The 23,493-nt window shown below is 32.7% G+C and overlaps 1 protein-coding gene across 5 annotated transcripts in view; it reads right to left on the minus strand.

The window, feature by feature from the left end:
• DPYD (dihydropyrimidine dehydrogenase) overlaps nt 1-23,493 on the minus strand; it is a 902,287-nt gene that overhangs the window by 668,141 nt on the left and 210,653 nt on the right. For 4 of the 5 annotated variants that reach the window (XM_030935823.1, XM_030935822.1, XM_030935821.1 and 1 more), the window contains one exon: nt 14,485-14,646. In XM_030935823.1, coding sequence (XP_030791683.1) covers nt 14,485-14,646 — 162 coding nt within the window. Of the gene's footprint in view, nt 1-12,750; nt 13,902-14,484; nt 14,647-23,493 lie in introns of those variants that run through there. The other variant, XM_010385863.2, reaches the window with a different exon arrangement.

Consider the following 23,493-nt stretch of genomic DNA (forward strand, 5'->3'; position numbering starts at 1 on the left):
CAGGCAAGAGAAAGAAATCAAGGGTATCCAGTTAGGAAAAGAAGAAGTCAAATTGTCCCTGTTTGCAGATGACATGATTGTATATTTAGAAAACCCCATTGTCTCAGCCCAAAATCTCCTTAAGCTGATAAGCAACTTCAGCAAAGTCTCAGGATACAAAATTAATGTGCAAAAATCACAAGCATTCTTATACACCAGTAACAGACAAACCGAGAGCCAAATCATGAATGAACTTCCATTCACAATTGCTTCAAAGACAATAAAATACCTAGGAATCCAACTTACAAGGGATGTAAAGGACCTCTTCAAGGAGAACTACAAACCACTGCTCAGTGAAATAAAAGAGGACACTAACAAATGGAAGACCATACCGTTCCACATTTTCTTAATCCAGTCTGTCACTGATGGACATTTGGGTTGATTCCAAGTCTTTGCAATAGCAAAGGTGGGGTTTTTAAAAAGTGATTAGGTCATGAGGAGCCCTCCTCAATTAGATTAGTTCCCTTAAAAACAGCCCCAGGGGAACTACCTTGCCCCTGCCACATGTGAGACAGGCACAGTAAAAAGCCTTTATCTATGACCAGAAGGCAGGTTATGAGCACAATATAAATCTACAAACACTTTGATTTAGGAATTCCCAGCATCCAGAACTGAGAGAAATAATTTTTGTTGTTTATAAGCTATTCATTTTACGGTATTTTGTTATAGCAAACTGAGCAGACTAAACATTCTAATAGTATCGTGGTATCTCACTGTTGTTTTATGTTGCATTTCCCTAATGACATATGTGAAGCATCTATTCAGATGCTTATTTTCCATCTGTATATTCTTCTTGGTATGATATCTGCTAAGGTCTTTGTATCATTTTTTAAATGGGTTGTTTTCATATTTGGGGGTTGTAAGAGACTTTTGGACATTTTGGATAATAGTTCTTTATCAGATATGTCTTTGGCAAATATTTTCTCCCAGTCTGAGGCTGGTCTTTCATTTTCTTTCAAGAAAGTTTCCTGCAGAATAGAAGGTTTAATTTTGTTTCTGTGTTTGTTTTGAGATGAGAGTCTCACTGTGTTCCCCAGGCTGGTCTCAAACTCCTGCACTCAAGCAATCCTCCCTCAGCCTCCTGAGGAGCCAGGACTACAGGTACATGCTACCACACCAAGCTCAGAATTTTTTATATTTGATGAAGTCCATCTTATCAACAATTTATTTTATAAATCTAGTCTTTGATGTTGTACCTAAAAGTCATTGCCTAACCCAAGGTCATCTAGATTTCCTCCCATGTTATCTTCTAAGAGTTCTGTAGTTTTGCATTTTACATTGAGGTTTATGATCCATCTTTAATTATTTTTTTAATGGGTGTATGTATGGTCTGTTTGCAGATTCACTTTTTTACATGTGAAAGTAGTGTGGTACAAACATCATTTGTTGAAAAGACTATCCTTTCTCCATTGTATTGCCTTTGCCTTTTTGTCAAAGATAAGTTGGCTATATTTATGTGTGTCTATTTCTGGGCTCTCTATTCTGTTTTAGTGATCTATTGTCTATTATTTTAACAATACCACACTGTCTCAATTACTGCAGCTTTACAGTAAGTCTTAAAGTCAGTTAGTCTGAGTCCTCCAAATTTGTTGTTCAATATTATGCTTCTTTTGCCTCTCTATGTAAACTTTAGAATCCGTTTGTCAATATCTCTAAAATAGTTTCCTGATATTTTGATTTGGGATTGCACTGACTCTATAGATCAAACTGGGAAGACCTGACATCTTGAAAATACTAAGTGTTCTATTTGGAAACCTGGAATATGTCTATATGTCTCCATTTACTTAGTTTTTTTTATTTATTTCATCACAGTTTCATAGTCTTTCTCATATACATCTTATACATATTTTATTAGATTTATATCTAAGCATTTCGTTTTTAAGGATGCAAATGTAAATGGTATATTTTTAATGTCAAATTCTAATCATTTATTGCTATCGTAAAGGAAAGTGGCTGACTTTTGTACATTAATCTTATATCCCTTTTTGCCATATTGTGTATTAGTTTCAGGGGTTTTTCTGTTGATTCTTTGGAATTTTCTACATAGACAATTCTATCATCCCCTAACAAAGAGTTTTATTTTTTCCTTCTCTGTGTATATTTCATTTCCTTTTCTTGTCTTATAACATTGTATTTGTGCTCTTTTTAAGGCGTTCCCTTCCCCACAAATATTGTATCACATAGACTATTTTAAGATTATTTTAATACGCACTCAACAAGATTTTGATTAATTTCAAAATTCCTGGACTCCAGTGATATGCTTAAGCTACCTTAGTGATAATGAAGAATTATTATTTACAAGTGAATATCCTTTTTTAAATTTTACTTTTTAATTTTTTTACTTTGTAAGTACATGGTATATATTTTTTTTATTTTACTTTTACATTTTTTAATATTGTGGGTACATGGTACACCCTTGAGGAAACATTTTTAATATTAATTTTCTTGCATATTCATTCTGTGATTTCTCACCTTTCATTCGTCTAGAAATTGCATTTATTTCATCAATCCAAATTGACTTTACCAGCATTTTCTCCATAATTTTCACATTACTTTGAAGCAAGGGAGAGATTAATCTGATACTTAAAATGGAAAGATTGCAATGCAGAGAGGAGCCCTAAGTCTCCTCACCTTCTGGAGACAGAAACAGTATAATTTTCTATAGTGCTCTATAAATGAAAAAGGAGAAAGCATTGTAAATAAAAGTATATTTACCAATTCAAATTTGAGGGTAACTCTTGCTCATTTTAACCTTTCTTGCTTTCTAAAACAGTACATAATGAAAATAAACATAAATGTTTGATAGCTATAATTATTCAATTACTCTATTTGTTCTAATTAAACACACAATAGCAAATACATGCTATAGGGAAGTCATGAGAAGTAAAATATTCTTGGAAATTTTAGAATATCTCTACTAGTTGAAGGATGAATTGTAACAGTATGGTAGTATTCTGCATACCTCATAAGAGGATTATACTCTTGCAAGTGTTTAGTTTGATTTCATTATAAAATAAAAATAATTTCTGGTAATTTCTAAAGGAATGTTATTTCATCAGTGTAGGTCTAAGATAAATCTTAATAAAAATATTACATCAGTTTTTCTTTTGCTGGTTTCAGTTTCTTGAGTTACTTAATTAGTGGGATGAATGTCTCATTACCTTTTGAATGCCTGAATGGGGAAAGATTGCTATTTGTGCATCCAGAAGTAAGTTACCTGAAATTACATACCTTCTAGGAGATGCTTCTATGTAATTTTCTTTGTTATTTGTTTCCTTTTGTAAAACAAGTCAAAGGAAATACTGAGTACATACTAATCACTGCATTCATCCTTTGAAAAGAAATATACTTGGGCTTCTTGACAAATAGTTTTCTTCACAAGAATTAGACCGGGAACACCAAAAGTGAGAACTGTGTTTCAAATGTATTAGAAATGATAAAAACTTCATGTCATGTCAAATTTTTAGTTATCAAAATTATTACTGTATTAGTAATTCTCAAAAATTTTTTCCATAATTTTCATATTATTAAAATAGACATTGAGAGGTACAACTGACAAGTTAAAAATACTGTGTTAGTTGAAATCAGAATATTATTTCATTCAATTTCCTTTTCAATTGGTAGGTATTGTTTATGTACCTTCTATGTGCTAGACACCAGTATGAATAAAAACATAGACTCTCCAGTAAGTAGCTCCCTGGATAATAGAGCATTAATATGTCTTATTTTTAATAAAATATATTACTATGCAGCCTGTCTGGTACAGGGTTAATTTTCACAAACGGTGCTCTCAGAATATTCGAGAAGGTAAAACCTACCCGGAAGAGAAATTGACATATAAGCCAAATCTTAAAAACAACAACAAAAAATATATGTTATATTAGAGAGTACTTTGCCTTTCTAAATACCAACTCTGAAAAATTAAAAGAGTAATGATTACTTCAGCAATTTATTGTGAGGATTAGAGTCAATGGTGATAGCTTCTTGTGATGAATGTCTTCTCTTTACAAGGCACTCTCTGGGGAACTTAACATTTATATTTCCAATCCTAAAAATCTTTGACTTTAGGTATGATTGTTCATTTTCTTTACAAAGGAACTGACTCACAAGATTATTCTAACATTAAGTCCATGTTATTATGACTATACAAAGGTTATATTGGGGATTTGATAAACAAATTGAATAAAATGGTTTAAACTGACCAAATATAGTTGAAAACGTAAGTGTTTATAGTTTGGTTATGAGAAACTTTACTCATCCAAAATCATATGTTCAGGACACTTACATTAGCCCACAGATAGGCAAAATCATCTACCACAAAGCCTGTTATAGAATAAAGTGCTGAATATTTCATGTAATTTATCAAATACATGTACTGAAAGTTAAAAATAATGTAGTTGAATGAGTATTTGAAGTTAGTTTTCTACTAAACGTGTATCACTTTTACACCATTTTAAAGTCAAAAAATCTTAAGTTGAATCACTGTAAGTTGGGGACTATCTGCACACTTATAAGTCATTGGTTTTTAGTACATGGTCAGTTTTGATAAATATTCTGCAAGTGCATAGAAAAGATGCATTTGTTCTACGTTAGTCAGGCTCAGAAAACTATAGATTTCTTAAATCAATCTAATAAACTTTATACAAATAAATCTTGCAAATTTTGAGTAAGGTTATGTTGTCATGTGTATACATGTTTATGAATATTACATCTTTTGATTTTTTCTTTTTATTATTTTTGTCTTCCAAAACACTTCCTTGTCAATATTATAAAACTTTTTTCATATCTTTATTTTTCAAACCTCAAAATAAGTTATTATTATTCCGGGATCAATATTTAATTATATTCACAACCATATTTTTACACATTGTTTCTTTCCTTCTTTCTTTCCACATTTGTTTCCTTCCTTCTAAAGAATAACTCTCAGTAGATGCTGATGAGAAATCTAAGGTCAGAGTAATTGTCATTTGGTTTTTCAAGTAATCTGCTTTCCCTTTATCTTGAAGTTCTGTTTCTCATTATCTTTAGTATTGCTGAATATTACCACAACCCTGTGTCTAAGTGAAGACCTTTCATCTTTCCTTTCTTCTGGAAAATTTTCCACTATAACTGCTTTAAGGCTCCTCCTGTGTCAGTCTCTCTCTCTCTACCTTAAGAACTCCCCTTACATGTGTATTGGAGTCTTAGAAGCTTCTGAACTTCTCTATTAAACTTTTCATTTGTTCATATCTCTTTATTGTGTTCTGGTTGAACACTCAGATAATATTTTTATTTTTTATTTCTTTAGTTCTGCAATTTGTGCCTCTATCCAGTCCAAAACTGACCTTTTCTACTGAGATTGTCATTACAGTGTAAATCAAGTCAACTGTTTTTTATATTAAACTCACTGCTGATTTCTTTTTATTTTATCTCATTTTAGGATATTAATTTATACATATTAATTTTAAGGGCCTGATTATAATACTATTTGTGTTTCATCAGAATAAAGTCAGATACCATCAGGTAAGTCTTTAAATTATCACTAATAAATTATCTTTCCTAACGTAGTTTCCACCTTTTTGTTTCTCATTTACATTGAGTGAATTTTTTCTCTTTCGTTGCACTCCCCCTATGGCTTCATATCAGGTATGTGGTGGCCTTCAATCAACAATACTCCTATCCCTCTCTCCCACTGCAGAACCAAGTTTCTTAAAGTCCAGGGTTCCAGTTCAAGGTGATTAGAGGTATCACAGAACCAAATCACTGTGCCATAGACACATGCACACAACACCTGCTGTACAGCTTTCTCTGTTTCTGCAACTTTCTATAAGCCCCAGCTCTGTAAGAGCAGTTGCACCTATTTATTTTTAAACTTTCTATGAGGTGGAGTTGAGTCCCTTCCTCTACCATGCAAGATGTTTTGGGCACTTATTACCCTAGACCACTCACCAGCAGAAGTTAGCAGAGAATAACTTAGTCTCCATGTTTTTATATCATTTCTGGCCCAAAAGGTATTTATATTTCCTTTTCAGTTCACCCCTTATTTTTTTTTTTCTACTTTCATTAAATTTTATTTATCATTGTTATTTGGAGATAAATGGGTGGCTTTAAATGTTAACTTAAAGCATCATGCCTTTTATAAGTGATTCATGTTGATACAATAATATTGCTTTATACTACTCTATATTATCATTAATCAAATATTTTCATGAAAATACATGTTTTTAATTTGTTGAAGCTTAAACCAATTAATCTTTTAAAACTGTAAATTGCCCATGAAATTGTACATATTTACATTTATTTTTAAAAACTAACCTAGAAAAAACTAACAGCAAATAATTTTAACCATGCAATTTTGGTAAAATTTAAAGTTATTGCCCCCAAATCACTGTACCTTATTTTTAAGCTCTGAATATTATGATACAGTTTTAAAGCAAACTAAAATATTGTGATGAAAATCATCTAGCAATTCATCTGGCCCCATAGTTTTATTATAAGTCATTGTGCCAGTAAGGACTATTTTAACAGATTTCTAAAGATTTTTGGAGAAGAATGTCAGACATTTAGTGAATTTTATCAAGACATTATTCTTTTCTATTAATCACTTCATTAAGAGAAAAAGGAGAGACACAAATCAAGTCTTGAAAGATGTTACTTGTATTTGCATTCCAGACAGACACATTTTACCCGGGTAAAAAATATTTATTTTATTAGTGCTTAATGCATATTTTTCATCTATATCTTACCTCCCTCAGAAATAATTCACCTTTGTGTTTGAGGGTTGGGTGTGGGTGAAAAACATTCACAAATAATTGATGGTACTATTTTAAATAGAAGTAGTATAGAGAAATCTCATTTAAAGTGACAAAACTTTGGGATAATAGGGCAAGTATGACATACAATCAATCTAACAAACTATAGTCTAATCTATATCCTATTTATAAATGACCTGCAAAAAGTTATTAGCTATATATATTAGTAATTTTTCATTATCATGATAATTTATATTATTTTAAATTACAAACATGAACTGATAGATTTTATTGATCAGTTTGTCAAACTGTATCATAAATGTGCCAGGTTTATTCCTAAATTTACTTGTATACCAGCTTTCACAAAATCACACTTAGGCATTCCAAAATAAAATAAAACTGCAGATAAACACTTTATGCTTCAAAGTCCCTCGTCACACAGACCTCCCTATTTATTTATTTATTTATTTATCTATTTATTTATTTATTTATTTATTGAGATAGAGTCTCACTCTCTCGCCAGGCTGGTGTGATCTCGGCTCACTACAACCTCTGCCTTCCGGGTTCAAGTGATTCTCCTGCCTCAGTCTTGTGAGCAGCTGGGACTACAGGTGCACACTACCACAGCTGGTTATTTTTTTTTTTTTTTTTTTCAGTAGAGACGGTTTCACCATGTTGGCCAGGATGGTCTTGATCTGACCTGGTGATCTGCCTGCCTTGGTCTCCCACCAAGTGCTGGGATTACAGGCATGACCCACCACGCCTGGCCTGCATAGATCCCTTTTAAGGCCTTGTATTTAAATTTTTCAGTAGTGCTATAATGTAATTTCTAAAGAAGGAACCCAACATTTTGTTATCTGAAGCACCATAAAACTTAGATTCACTCCTGGCTACAGAAGTAATCTAAAAGAACAAAAAGAAAAAAACCACTACTAGACCATATGTGTTGGTCTTACCCAACGTATTTCCATGTAGTTGCTTCATATCTAACAGAAAAACAAGGACCTGTAAGGTATGGTGACTAAGTATATTTGGCTAGCCTAGGAGATGCAACTGTGGCCTTAAAGCTAGAAAACGAGGGTTTACAGTGAGGCTCTGTCTTTGACTAGTAACATTATCTGGAGCAAGTTAGAGTTTGTGAAATAATGAAAATTAAACCACTAGCTTTGTATTCTAGATTTGCCTCTCACTAGATGTGAAGTTGTGGAACTTCATTAATTTCATGGAGCTTTCTGTTACTCATACGTAAAATAGAAATAACAACATTACTTTGGAGAGTTATTCTGAGGATTAGTCAAGCTCTAAATAAAGTACTTAACATTGTGCAGGACACTGGGAGTTTATTTAACATTAGCTGTGATTTTGTAATCACTTCGATTCTTAGCTTCCTTATGTCCAAAATGGAAAAAACATTACCTGGTTTGCATGCCCTCGAGCGCTGTTTATCAGCATTTTAGAGTGAGATATTACAAAAATGTACCGAAGTACTATGCAAATACAGTATAACTGCATTTTCTCCCTGTCTGATACTTTCATTTGCACTAAGGTCTAATCACCTCCTAAACCATGTGACAAAAAGTAATGAAAATTGGACTGTAAGTCCAAGGATGCCAATGTAAACATATATGTCTTACTGCATTTACCACATTATTTCAATTGTTGGCTTTGATTATTTCCTGAGAAACTACAATGTTTCCTAGGACTTGTAGTAAAGAAGCAGTCTACAACAACACATAGTGCTGATCGATGCCCAATCAATGTTAGTTTGATTAACTGAATCCTTACCTAGTGGACTCTTATTACACTGGGTATTCACATAAGCCAGTTTGCCTGGGGTGGTCTTAGTTTACTCCTGCTGTACTGGACTGATTATTAATAATGTCCTGATCATTCTCTGACCTATCTCGGTCATTTGATCATCTTACTTATAAAGCAATCAACATAATACACAGCTAGAGTATTTCCAACCTCACTTTTCAGTTTATGCACAAATACTCATCTTTTTAGTGACTGTTTTAATATGGGGCTTGCACTTAATATTTCTGTCTCCACTCTTCTATTTGATAGATGAAATTTATCACAGAAATACATTATTTCAGAGCAGACCTGCAATCCTCTATTGTTCATTAGAATACATATTTCTATATTCTCCTCAAATATAGTTGTAGAACACAAAAGTTTAAGAATTTCAGTGACTTCCATATCCAAGGTGAAGATATGGTAGAAGTAATATTTGCTGTATTAAAACAATCATATACTAATTTGAGTGAACAAGTTCCTTCTCCATTCCCAATTCTTCAAAACTATTATCGGGTTTCAACAAAACATAAATGTTGATGTAATTTAAATAACTGTTAAATGTTCTTTAATGTAGTCTCATAACACTTGACATTTTTATTGTATTAGTGTATATTTACTGGGCTAATTTAACTCGAACTGTATCTACCCTTGATAAAATATAGAAATAAATGTTTACAGTCCCTTAGAATATATAGTATATTATTTCTTTAACCCTTAAGAAATATCCCATCTTCATGTTCTTAAAGCATAAGAATAGTTAACAAAATTATAAAAATGGTAAATCAAGAATAAAACACCCCATCATATATAAAAACATAAAGCTGTAGCAATTAATACATTTTGTATCAGTGAATGGATGCATAAATAGATCAATGTAAAAAAAAAAAAAAAAAGACCTCCGAACCCTGTCAAAAAAAACAAAAGCAGACAAATTCACACATACTATCTTACTATATAAAATTAGAGTTATTACAAATCAGTCTGGAAACAATAAACTACACAATAAATGGAACTGAGTTAACTGGCTTTCTGTAGAGAATCTAGGGTGAGTGTGTTATATCAACAGATCCATCCATCACCACATATACCACATAATGTTCAAAGAATAAATTTTTTAAAAAAAAGATGAGGAAGATGAATTGTCAATAAACAGACGAGAAAGTTTCTAAACTTCAACATTCATTTGAGAATTCCACATTATTTGTGGAACTACAATTTCTTAGGAAACATAAAACATAGAGTAGATTCATCAATTAATCAGAGTATTTGACTTGGGAAGAGAATATCATGGCCTTTAGCATTTTATCTATAATATATGTTCAATCTAAAGCAAATAAAACAAAGTACATTTTATCAATTACATGAAAAAATTCTTCAATTTTTTATTGTTAGTTATTATGAATACATTCTAGTTGCAAATGTGTATGGTGTACATGTGAAATTTTGATAGACGCATACAATGTGTAATGATCAAGTCAGGGTAACTGGGATAGCCAACACTTCAAGCATTTGTCATTTCTTTGTGTCAATGAAAAATCCAATTTAATTCCAGATAGTTAATGGATATAAAAATACACTTAGATAGAATAAGATCTACTGTTCAGTAGCATAACAGTGTAACTGTAATCATTTATTGTATATTTCAAAGTAATTATTGCATTACTGCAAATAGTATATGTTGATACAACAAGTATTGAGTAAAGTCAAATGAGAGGTGATAGTTTCGAAACCTGTTGAGAGACAAAAGGTAAGACAAAAAAAATTTTTTTTAAATGTAAAAAAGGAAAATCTAAAGATAGCTCTTTTCTGAATGAGTCACCTGATTTCATCTAGAATTGCATGTCAGTTCCATTCTCTTTTTTGGCTTAAAAAAGCAGAAATTTCTTACATTTAAAAATATTTCAATAGTTTTGGGGGAACAGGTGATTTTTTTTGTTACACTGATAAGCTCTTTAGTAGTGATTTCTGAGAATTTGGTGCACCCATCACCCAAGTAGTGTACACTGTACCCAATGTGTAGTCTCATCCCTCATCCTGCCACCCACCATTTCTCTTCCCCCTAAGTCCACAAAGTCTAATGTATCATTCTTATGCTTTTGTGTCCTCACAAGTTAGCTTCCACTTATGAGTGAGAACATATGATGTTTGGTTTCCATTCCTGAGTTACTTCACTTAGAAAAATGGTCTCCAACTCCATCTAGGTTGCAGCAAATGCCATTATTTTGTTCCTTTTTATGGCTGAGTAGTATTCCATGGTGTGTGTGTGTGTGTGTGTGTGTGTGTGTGTCTAACATTTTCATTATCCAATCATTGACTGATGTGTATTTGGGCTGGTTTCATTTTTTTGCAATTGTGAATTGTGCTGCTATAAACGTGTGATCAAGTATCGATTTCATATAATGACTTCTTTTCTTCCGGGTAGATACCCAGCAGTATGATTGCTGGATCAAATGGTAGATCAACTTTTAGTTCTTTAAGAAATTTCCACACTGTTTTCCATAGTGGTTGTACTAGTTTGCATTCCCACCAGCAGTGTGAAAGTATTCCCTTTTCAACACATCCATGCCAACATCTATTATTTTTTGATTTTTAAATTATGACCGTTCTTACAGGAGTAAGGTGGTATTGCATTCTGGTTTTAATTTGCATTTCCCTGATGATTGGTGATGTTGAGTATTTTTTCACATTTTTGGTGGCCATTTGTATATCTTCTTCTGAAAATTCTCTCTTCATGTCCTTAGCCTACTTTTTGATGGGATTTTTTTTCTTCTGATTTGTTTGCGTTTCTTGTAGATTCTGGATATTAGTACAATAAAAGTATAAAATCTAAATAAAAGTGCTAAGAGGTATGTACCATAAAAAGGTATATTTCATAGATATTAGAAAAATCTTATAAAATGTTTTGTGAAATAAATTCTACATTTAGATGCCAATATCATAATCCAGTATATTCCTAAAAATTCAGTATTGAGGTGGTAATTTTAAGTATAAATTTTCCAGCTCTCATTCATTTTGACACAGAAATTCTGGAAAATTCGAATTTTTTAATTAATTTTAATATTTCTAAATTGCCTCCATAACTTTTTAATCAGCAGAAGAGAACTGATTGACATGCAGCTAGTTTTCTATGTAAAATTTTTTTTCAAACTTTAAGCAATGGGTAGAAAGATGCACTCTGATTTCCTTCTGCTTTTCCAACAAATTCATTAATTAAATTTCAGAGGCAATGAGAGTCTAGGTGGTCTATTAAATGTAAATACATGATTCTTTCAAAATTCCAATAAATACACAAATAGTTTTCAAAATAAAATTTTCAAGGGTTATGTTTGTGCAGAGAAATTTAAAAACCATCATGAGATTGATAAAATCTATACCAAACTATTATTTACAAGTTATTTTATTGAAACAATGTTACGATAGGATTAAAATAGTACTAGGGGAAAAAAAATGCCTCCTAGAGTGAGTCACAATCACCCCGGTAGCCTGTTTATTGCATGAACACACCAATGTGTGAAGGAAGGTCGCTTTTTCACACTGCAAATGTGGAAACAGCAAAAAGTTGAATAGTAATGACAAAACAGGATCCACCCCCAACCCCGCAAAGAAAAAAAAAAAAAAGCAGCTGGCCTCCTGATTCTATGGCAGGCTATATGCATCATGTGATGTAGTCCTTTTCCTCAAAATCACGTGCCCATGTTTAGCTGGAGAAGAATAAGGTAGGTACCCAACCAATAATGACAGACTACTGAGTTGGTATTTTAAAAACCACTTATAAAGTCACAGGAGAAACAATTTTGAAAAATACCATACTGTTTTAATCTGCTTTCCTAACCTTTGCTTAATTTGGTTGAAAAAACAGATTTGTACTTCTTTAAAGGTCAAAAATCAATCATTGTTTTATCAAACAATAAAAACATAAAATTATTTGCATCATGTTGTACTTCAACTTAAAAAGTCATGTCAATAGTTTAGTAGTTTGAAATAACATTGTGCACTTTGTACTTCTTTCCATGAATATTAGTGAAAAAGGAGTTGCTCGTGTTGTTGTTTTTTTACCTTTCTAACAACTTTGAGAGTTGGGTAAATTTAAGTAAACCACACGCTGACCTAGGGAATACAGGACTTTCTAAAACCAGGCACCCTAATCGGCCAACCCCAAAAGAAGGACAAAAAGCTTTTCTCAGTAGTTCCCACAAGGACATTTTTTATTTATAATTTGATACTGAAATCACAGTTATACAAAGTATAACTGGAATTAAATAGGCAGACACATTCCTATTCTAAATTCCTTGATGCACTTAAAATGCATCTATCGCAGTCCTAGTCTGTGCATAACCCTTCATTAGATGATACTTATAGGCAAGACCTAAGTAGGACAACTCTCAAATTTTACTGAGTTTCTAATAAATTCTGTACTGAGGGCACATGTCTCTGTCTTAAATAGACTCCGCTCTGGGAATGAGTGGTAGAACCAAGTAAGGGTTCCCAGAGGGATAGTGTTCCCAGAGAAAAGAATTAAAACCATGTGGGAGTTTCCAGAGGAATGGAATAATGTTTCTCTCTGGCTCTCTCTCTCTCTCTCTCTCTCTCTCACACACACATCCTTCTCATGACCAGATCAATGACAAACTAATGATATCATTTTAATTCATTTTGTTTTAAAATGCTGTGTTAGTTGATGACCATTCACTTACTACATCTTGTGAAAGCTTGCCCCTGCCCTGGTTTAATGAAGAGGCAATGGGTCCCCAAAGAAAGATCAGGAGGAATTCAAGTGAATCTTCTCCATCAACTAAGGATTTTCACAGGTTGTAAAGATCATACTTCGTACTGGTCAGGTAAGCCTAATGCAATTGTGAATTTGGTAACAAAAGAAATTAAATCCCAGAATTTATTGCAACAATTCACAACCTCAAATTGTTTCCATTTTCTTATTCCCAGGAGCTCTTCTTTAGAATTAACCTGTCACAAAGCACGAAGGGAATAACCCTGATTTATTACTAAAAGCAAAGTGAGACTTAAGCTTGAGGAATATTATGGGAAGGGTCCTAAAATGAAAGAACACATTGTGTTTACGTTGACAAAACCAGATCGGTAAGTCATTAACTAAAAATCTAGTGTTGACAGGCATTTAATTTGACTTTCTAGCCAACTAGTCCCCAAAGATTATAAAATCTTACAATATCCTTCATATAAGCTGATCATTTAAATGATACATGGGAATTAACCTGCTTGTTGACTCCAAATAGGAGACCTCAGAGAGCCCAAGAGTGTCTGGAGAATCAAAGCCCTTTACAAATGATTCATTAAAGAGAAAGCCAGGATCAAAGTCTATGGGATACATAGAAAAAAAGTGCTTTCATTTTATTTCATTATACATTTTTTGTCCAAATAAAAGACCTGCTTCCAATCTATAAGTTCACAAAATCTAATGACATTATTAATGTTGCTAAATAACATTACTCAGTTTCAGGGTTTTTGAAAATTCTCTAACCTTTATTTCTCAAAGAAAGCAACAAAATATGCAGTATTTCAAGCTTTAAAGATTAAGGAGAGTTTCGGGGAAAATAATCCATTAAGGAAGATAGACTTTTCATAAGAGGGTCTCCTTGCCATACTTCCATATAAAGTTAATGAATAAGTTCTATTTTCGGATCGTTTAATTTATATAATTTCACTGAAAGTATTTTAATAACCTGCTGGGATTGCAACTAATTTGACATATGGTTTTATAAACTTCATTTTTATAGCCAAGCTGCTGAACAAAAATAAAGTTTGTTGTACAAAACATACTTGAGCTGTGTGTCACACTAAAAATGTTGGGTATCAACAGAGCACCAAGGATTAAAGTTATTTTAAGATACTTGTGCATGGTGATGGTAGTGGGGGGATGTCATGTGTATATCATACATACCTCAGTAGCAAATTGCTGCAATCCACCAATATTAATGGGTCCCTCTTCAGTGGCATATAAATTGCATCCACCTACACAAAGATCAGAGGTTGGACATACCATTCCACAAGTCAGACCAAGTGGGTTGTCAGAAAAAATCATCTTAGCAGCTCCATAATAGTTCTGCAAAATTGATACAAAATAAAATTTTACTACTTAAAAATATACTTTAAACAGCCAAATTATGACAAATATTATTTCTTTTACTAGGTAATCAGATCAAAGAGAATGATGTGTGTAAGATGTATAGGTTTCACTACCACTATCAGGAGCCCTCAATTAAAACTTAGCCGAGTATTTGACACATAGGAATATTCAATGCACAGTATGTTGATAAATGAATAATCTATTTTGGAAAACTGAAGTTTAAAATACAAATGTGCTGTAAATAGTTTACATTTATAAGTTATTTAACTGTATCTTGTCACAAATTATTCATTTTTTAACAAATGTAAATTAGATAGCATTGTTTGAAGAAACTCAAAACCTAAACTTTAAAACAACAACAAAAATAGTTGTACTCAGGTTATCCTCCATTTAACTAAATTAAAAGCAGCCAGAGCTTTCATTATTTTGGAACATATTATTTCCTGAAAAAAGAATGAATAATAAGCTGAATATCTGGGAGAATGTTTGCCTCTAATCAAAAGGAAGAATTGCATCTGACCAGTACTCTTGAAAACTATCAAGTACATCAAAAACAAGAAAAGTCCTGGCAAATTTTAACAGACAAGAGAAGCCTAAGGACACATGACAAATAAATGTATAGTGGTGATTTTTATGATATCCTGAAACAGAAAAAAATGTAAAAATTAAGAAAACCTGAATAAACTAGGAATGTTAGCTAATAATCATGGATCAATATTATTTCATGAAATGCAACAAATATACCACACTAATGTAGGGTGTTAATAATAGGGGTAATTATGAGTGCGTATGGAAACTCTCTGTACTACCGTCACAATTTTTCCATAAATCTAAAACTGTTCTAAAATACATTTTAAGAATAGAGTTGATAGAATACACTGAAAAATATACACATAATGCATTTATTTTTCCTTTGGCTTTTATTTATAATAATGTTGAAGGTCTTTGAAAGCACAGACATTGCTTCCATGAAAAGCCTCAGACATAAGTACAAATTCCTTGTGATTACAGAATACTGATGATAACAAAAAGTAACAATGACATTTACTATTTAATGACTCTTTAATATATCCCCAGCACTTTAAAAGACTTTTATTTACTCTTATCGCCAATTATTTTATTTACTGTTATCATCTCTCACTATATAGGATGCCCATTGCTTGATCAAAAATTCCTAGATGCAAGAAGAGACAGGACCAAATGCCTGATAATAATAAGAAAACAATAGATAAAAGAAGCAAACTCCTAGGTAATCCAGAAATTTAAGTAAAAAAAAAAAGACTTTTAAAAATAATCTTGATGAAAATTCAGGAAAAGACAAAAAAAAAAAAAATGGAACAATTAAAAATAGCACCAGAATACTGGAATCTGTTTGAAAAGAATCAAACTGATATTTTAGAACTAAATAAACATTTTAAAATAAAAGCTTTCACAGGATTTGTGAAGGTTTAACATTATTTGTGTTGTTCAGTGTACCTTCAGCAATGAACAGTTATGCCTGCCATGTAAGAATGGTTCTTCTACATATATTTTCTGAATATATAGTAAGAATGTGGTATGAAATTAAATTCACGAGTAATAAAACTGAAATATAAAGGGTAAATAATTAGCAAGCAAAGGATCATAAAGCAGGTAAGTGGCAGAGGCAGGATTCATACTAAAGCATACTGTTCATGGTGCAATAGATTACAGAATCTAGTTACAGTGATCTTATTCAGCTATGGTCCATATCTTGATGTAAACACACACACACACACACACACACACACACACACACACACACATTCATACACATACAAAAGTTCTTTTCAATATAAGCTGGAGGACACATAGCTAGTCCATTAGATTCATTACACTTTATATTAAGTAGTTTTTATTACATAGTTCTTTTAGTTGTGGTCTTTCCATTAGTTCAATGAAAAGCTTAATAAGTTAAAAGTCTATTTCTTTTAATCAAGAGATTAGGATCTGTTTCTTCCCCCAAATTGTATCAGATTTTCCACTATGTTTGTCAGTCTTTGGTAGTGTCTCTAAAAGAAGTTAATAATAAATCATTAAGCTGTCAAAGTATAATATCCAAAAGTCAACACAGAAATATCTTATACACACAGAAGAAAAATGTGTGAAAGATTATATTTACCTCATTAACAAATAAAGAATAAAGATAGTAAAATCTGAGTCAAGGGCATTTGAGGCTGCCATGGCTTAATTGGTGGATTCTATAAAACACATAATAACAATTTATGCTAATTTCTCACAAATATTTTAGAACATACAAGAGGGATTTATCTCAGGAATGCAAGGTTGGTTTACATCAAAATATACCATATCAGTACAATAAAAGACAAAAAAATCACACAATCATATTAAAAGATGCAGAAAGGGCACTTGACAAATTCAACATCCCTCATGACAAAAGCTCTCAACCAACTACAAATAGAAAGAAACTTCTTCACCTTAATAAAAGGCCTCGGCCGGGCGCGGTGGCTCACGCCTGTAATCCCAGCGCTTTGGGAGGCCGAGACGGGCGAATCACGAGGTCAGGAGATCGAGACCATCCTGGCTAACACGGTGAAACCCCGTCTCTACTAAAAATACAAAAACTAGCTGGGCGAGGTGGCGGGCGCCTGTAGTCCCAGCTACTCGGGAGGCTGAGGCAGGAAAATGGCGTAAACCCGGGAGGCGGAGCTCCCGGGAGGCGGAGCTGAGATCTGGCCACTGCACTCCAGTCCGGGCGACAGAGCGAGACTCCACCTCAAAAAAAAAATAAAAAAATAAAAAAATAAAAGGCCTCTACAAACACCCACAGTTAACATCTCACTTTACAGTGAAAACTGAATGCTTTCCTCCAAGCTCAAGATAAGAATGTTTACTACATTTGTCAAGGAGTCAAAGTTCCCCAGAGACACAGAACGAATAGGATGTATGTGGTGTGTGTGTGTGTGTGTGTGTGTGTGTGTGTGTGTGTGTATACATATGTGTGTGTGTGTGTGTATAAAATATGAGATTTATTATAGGAAACTGGTACACAATTAGGAACCTGCAAATTTCTAAGATCTGCAATTTGAGTCTGCCAGCTGGAGACACAGAAGAGCGAATGTTTTAGTTCAAGTCTCAGTTGGAAGGCCTGAGAACCAGTTAAGTTTTAATTTCAGTTCTAGCCAAGAGTAGGGGAAAAAGCCAATGTTTCACTTCAAAGGTAGTCAGACAGGAAGAATTCTGTATTTTTCAGGATACAGCTAGCCTTTTTGTTTTATTCAGTCCTTTAACTGATTAGATGAGGCTCACCCACACTTGGGAGGGCTATCTGCTTTACCAACCTGATTTAAATGTCAATCTAATTCAAAAACACTCTCACAGAAATATCCAGGATAAAATTTCACCAAAATACTTGGGCACACAAAAGTTCAATCAATCAGACACCTAAAATCAGCCATCACACTAACTTTTACAACTTCTATTCACCATAGCACTTGAAATTTTTACTACATAATTAGGCATAAAAGGAAGGAGGAAGTGACACACTGGGGAGGGATGGAGACTGAGAAGAAGAGAGAGAGAGGTAGGGAAGAAGGAAGGGAGGAATGGAGGGAGGGAAAGAGAGAGAAAGAGAAAGATTGATTGAGAGAGAGAGAAGTTATCCAGATTGGAAAGGGAAAAACTATTTCTATTTCCATGTAAAATGATCTTGTATATACAAAACCCTAACTAATCCACTAAAATACTATGAGAAGTAATAAAAGTACAGCAAACTTACAGGATACAAGATTAAGATGCAAATTAATTGCATTTCAATATGTTAGTAAGGAACAAATGAAAAATAAATTAAGACAATTCCATTTACAACTGCAACAAACAAAATAAATTATTCAGAACTATATGTATTAAAAACTGTAAAAAGTATCAAATTTATACTCTGAAAATTATAGAAAATTGTTGAAAGGAACTAAATAATACCTAAATAAATGAAAATACATCCCATGATCATGGGCCAAAAGACTAATTATTGGGATAGTTATACTATCCAAATTTATCTAAAAATTCAATACAATCCCTACTAAAATCCCTGCCGATTTTGCAAAAATTGACAAGCTGATCTTAAAATTCATATGAAAATCCAAAGGATCCAGACTAGCTAAACTGAAAAATAAGAATGAAGCTAGAGGACTAACACTTCCTGATTTCAAAAATTACTGCAAAGCTAACATAACCAAGATAGTATGGTACTGACATGAGGATAAACATGTAGATCAATGTGATATGAGTCCAGATAAAAGCCTTCACATTTATGTTTAGTTATTTTTTGAAAAGGGACATAAGATAATTCATGGGAAAGAATATTCATTTCAAGAAATGGTGCTGGAATACCTGAATATCCACATGCAAAAGAATGAAGCTTCCTATCTCACACCAAATACAAAAATGAACTAAAAGTAAATAATAGATCTGGGGGTCTGAGAGGGAATGGACAATAAGTGCTAATAAGTATTTTTAGGGGTGATAAAATTGTTCTCATTGACTGTAGTGATGGTTGAAACTGCAAACGTACTAGACATCAGTGAATTATCAATTTCACTTACATGAACAAATATATGGGAAGTGAATATATCTCCTAAAAGCTGTTATGTTTTAAATCATGCATTTAAAGGAGTGGGAATTATATACTCAATTTAATAAAGGAATAATTGCATGAAATAGCTAGATTATATACAAAACTGGGCAATGACCTGTAGGGCAATAAAACATAACTTTTGGAGTCATTTTTCTTCTGAATAGAAATTGTACCTCTACTTGACAAAAATCGACTAGTTAACACGTACATTCATAGGTTGAATTTTTAACAAAGAATAGAGAAGTGAGCCAATGGTTCTTTCTGCTAGAAAACTAAATAGTACTTAGTTGTTCCCTTGTATTTAAACAATACTTTAGTATGATAATAAAAAGACACAGGTATCTCCTTGATGTTTCTTTCTGGTTTTGGATAATTTTACTTAATAATAATGAAAATGAGCAATTACTAACTTAGAATTAATCAGTCTATTCCTAAGCAAACATACTTAGTTCCTGCTGAAGCCCACTGATCTCTTCACTTAGTAAAAGCAACTGAGCGGGTCATCACTGTTAGAAATAATCTCAGTCACTTTCAGTATTCTTTCCTCCTCTTACATGACACAGAAACACTTGATGTGATTCATTAACAAATATTTGTTGACTGCCTCCATGACTCAAAATTCCCATTGTATAATTAGAAGGGTCTTTGTGATATAAAAACAGTATAATGCAAAAAAAAAAAAAAAAAAAACGTGATCTGCAATTGGTAGACCACTTTTAAGGATACTTAGGGTAAAGAAGCACAGGAAAAAAACATAATCCAATTAAATACTTAAGTATCTTTCCACAAGAATAGTGTTTCATGAGCCCCAAATTGGTTTCAAGATCGCACACAAAACGATATCACAAGATGAAAAAGAGACACATTTGAAAAATTGCAACAAATAAAATATTTAAAATTATACTTACGGCTCATGATTTTTCTGTATCTGTCGAACTACGAGTGCCAGATCTACTACTGCCATGAAATTGTCTAATAATTCTTAACACTCTCATGACTCTTAAGTATAACCTTTTCACCAAAAGAAAATTTGTAGGAGGTTAAAAAATTGTTTTAAGTTAGTAAGGATTTATTGAATGTCTTCTAAATACAAAGCATTATGTGTATGTTTATTTCTTTTGAAAAAACAAGTACATGCTTCCTGATATCAAGATGCTTTAGCATCAGAGTAAGAAGTCATTTCAGCTAAGATGTCCAGCATCAGCTTTAAGTGGGTGACAGTCACAATGATTCTGCATGTGACTTGTCTAAGATGAGAGAGAATCATAGCCACATCATTCTTGATTGATATGAGTAAATATTCAAGAAAGTTCACAATAGGGCTAGGTGTAATGACTTGGCAATTTGGCTGAGGTAATTCATTCACTTGGGAAAGATTATTAGAAGATGTATTTGAAAAATATGCACGAACTAAATTATGGAAGATTCTGACTGGCAAGCTGAGGGATTAGTATTTAATTAAAGCTTTTTAATAGAAGGGTTCCAGTATTAAGAAACTAACTAGGAAAAATATTGAATAGATGATGTGGAAATTCTCAGAAAGGAAGGGGAAAGGTAGGGAGCCTGAGAGAGATTACACAATGATGCCCAGAAAGACGAAAGCATAGGCATGTATCATAGAATAAAGAAGCATGACTTTGAAAATGGGTTGAACCAACATTAAGCAATGATGCAGAAGTCACCTTTGCAATCATTCTATTAGAAATAACTTTGAAGAAATGGTACATAACTCCATTGTTTAGGGATCTTAGTACTCAGAGCCAAAGACACTCAGAAACCTATTAGAAGGGGAACACCTCCTCAACTCTTCCCACAGAGAATGTCAAGATCAATTTCAATTTTTTTCTCTCATAGCAAGTGGGAAGATTTCTTGAGTCCTCCTTCTACATGAGAGGTTTGATTTCTATTCTGTGAGCTCTTCATTCTTTTTAAAAGTAAAGGCTAGAAAATTTAAATTTAGAAGGGTACTTTATAGACACCCCAGCAGTCTCCTTCTAGAAAATACACACTACTTCAACTGGTTCATGTTATTCAATCAGTCACAAGCATTTCAGTGTTCCATTATGTGAAGAAAAATGTACAGGGCTATGTCAGGGGGGATACAAAATACATATCTGATTTTTTTGTGCATAGAGATATTTTATGTACAAAACATTAGGACTTTCAATCCTTCTAACAAAAATCTAAAGACAAAAATATTTGAAATGTTTGTTGTTTTCAAATCAACACATTAGGCATTAAATGTCTTTGGCCCACTAATTTACCCACAATTTGCAGGTGTTGAATTTTCTATTAGTCTTTGGGGTTTTTAAAGCATGTTCACAAGCACAACATGTGCCAATTAGGTGAGTTAATTTTAAAATAATTTAACTTCTATACTTTGCTTTTTATTTTAAAATTATAGCATGAAACTGCATTAGTGTCATTCCTCCACAATTTAATGATTTCTAAAGTCATTATCAAGAAATGGAAAACTCACAAGCCGCTACCCTGTCATATGGTATAACTAATTTAACAAATAGTCCTATCATATTCAAGTCTTCATATCACTACAAGATTATCAATACAGCTGGTGGATTTATTTTAAAGTATTCTTCCTTCTTCCAATGACAGTTTTCACAGATGGAAGCACCCTTCCAAGATAAACTCCAATCTGCTGCATTTAAAAAAATACTTGGGCTAAACTTCAAGAAGTTTGCATGTGTGAGAAGGGTGAATTAACATTACTTTTATTTCTGGCTCAAGCTGCAATGGTGAATGTACTGATGTACATTAATTGAATAGAAAATGTCTCTAGCACCACACACAGAAAGTACATGCACACAGAACACTCTTTCTGTCAAGCTATCACCATCCCTCAATGAACAACCTGTGGGTCCTCAGATATTTGGCAAAGGAGAATGTAGATGTATCGTGAACAGAACACATGAAAATTCCTGCCCTCATCGTACTCATACTCTTATAGAAAAAAAAAATGGAGATAGACGAATAGGTTTGACTAGTTTTATTCTGAAAAATTCTCTTTTCATATCTTAGATATACTACATTTTAGATCAGTTTTATACAATATGATTCATTTTTAGAACTATACATTTAGTTCAGTGAGCCTCGTTTAAGCCTATATATGTAAGGAAATTAATAATCATTCTTATAGAAGATAAAGTTTTTAATGATCCTGAGACATTTAACTGGAACGAAAACACAGGCATATACAAGCGAGCAGGCACGCACACACACACACACACACACACACACATGAACTTTGCAATCATCAACTGAATTTGAATTCTGCTTATACTATGCACAAGCAATATGACTGGGGAAATGTCACATCTCTAAAAGCCTTGGTTTCATCACTTGAGACATGAAGATCAAAATTCTTTCTTTGTCAGGCATATTTATATTATGTATTTTTTTAACTTTGCATGGATAAGATGCCTATTCCATTACCACTATAGAATAGATTCAATGAACTTAGGTCGCCACTCTATCCCTTTAGGATTTCTGTTCCTAAAAAGATTTTGTTAAATGTTAATACTATGAGTTTAAGATTTTAGTATTTATTAAATGAAACTCATGTTCGGAAGTAGAATAAGAAATATAGAAAGAAAGAAGCAACAAAGTATGTAGAGAAAATCACCAATCTACCAAACCATAAAAAATCAATGACATAAGGGCATATAAATGTGATGTAATTTTTTATATAGAACCTATATAAATTTTAAGTCACTTCTATTACTCCTATTTTCTGCATCCTATCCTCCCTGCTTTATTTAATGAACTTGCGAACTTACAGTTTTCCCCATGAGTTAGTCAAAATAACTTAGTCTATGTGTGTACATGTATTCAATTCATTATTCATCAAATATGTGAAAACGGTTTTGGTAAGCACTAGATAGGAATGAAAAATCAATATTGTTGCCTCTATATTGTTCCAGCTAAATGAAATAAAACTTTCATCTGTATCAAAACCCATTCTTTTCATACTTTATATCAGATAACATTTATTTTAAAGACCTTTATCAATACTTCAGCTTCTTTCCAATTGGAAGCATAATGCCAGAAAGCACTTCGTACAACAGAATTTTGATGATTGTGTTTGTTAATATATATTCGTGATAGTCTTATATTTTTTATGACATGTGTTATTTTTTGTTTTATTAAGGTCAGAGATCATACCTAATCAATCCCTTTTGGCTGTAAGCATGTAG

Source organism: Rhinopithecus roxellana, chromosome 8 (genome assembly GCF_007565055.1).
Source record: "Rhinopithecus roxellana isolate Shanxi Qingling chromosome 8, ASM756505v1, whole genome shotgun sequence".
Classification (NCBI taxonomy): domain Eukaryota; kingdom Metazoa; phylum Chordata; class Mammalia; order Primates; family Cercopithecidae; genus Rhinopithecus; species Rhinopithecus roxellana.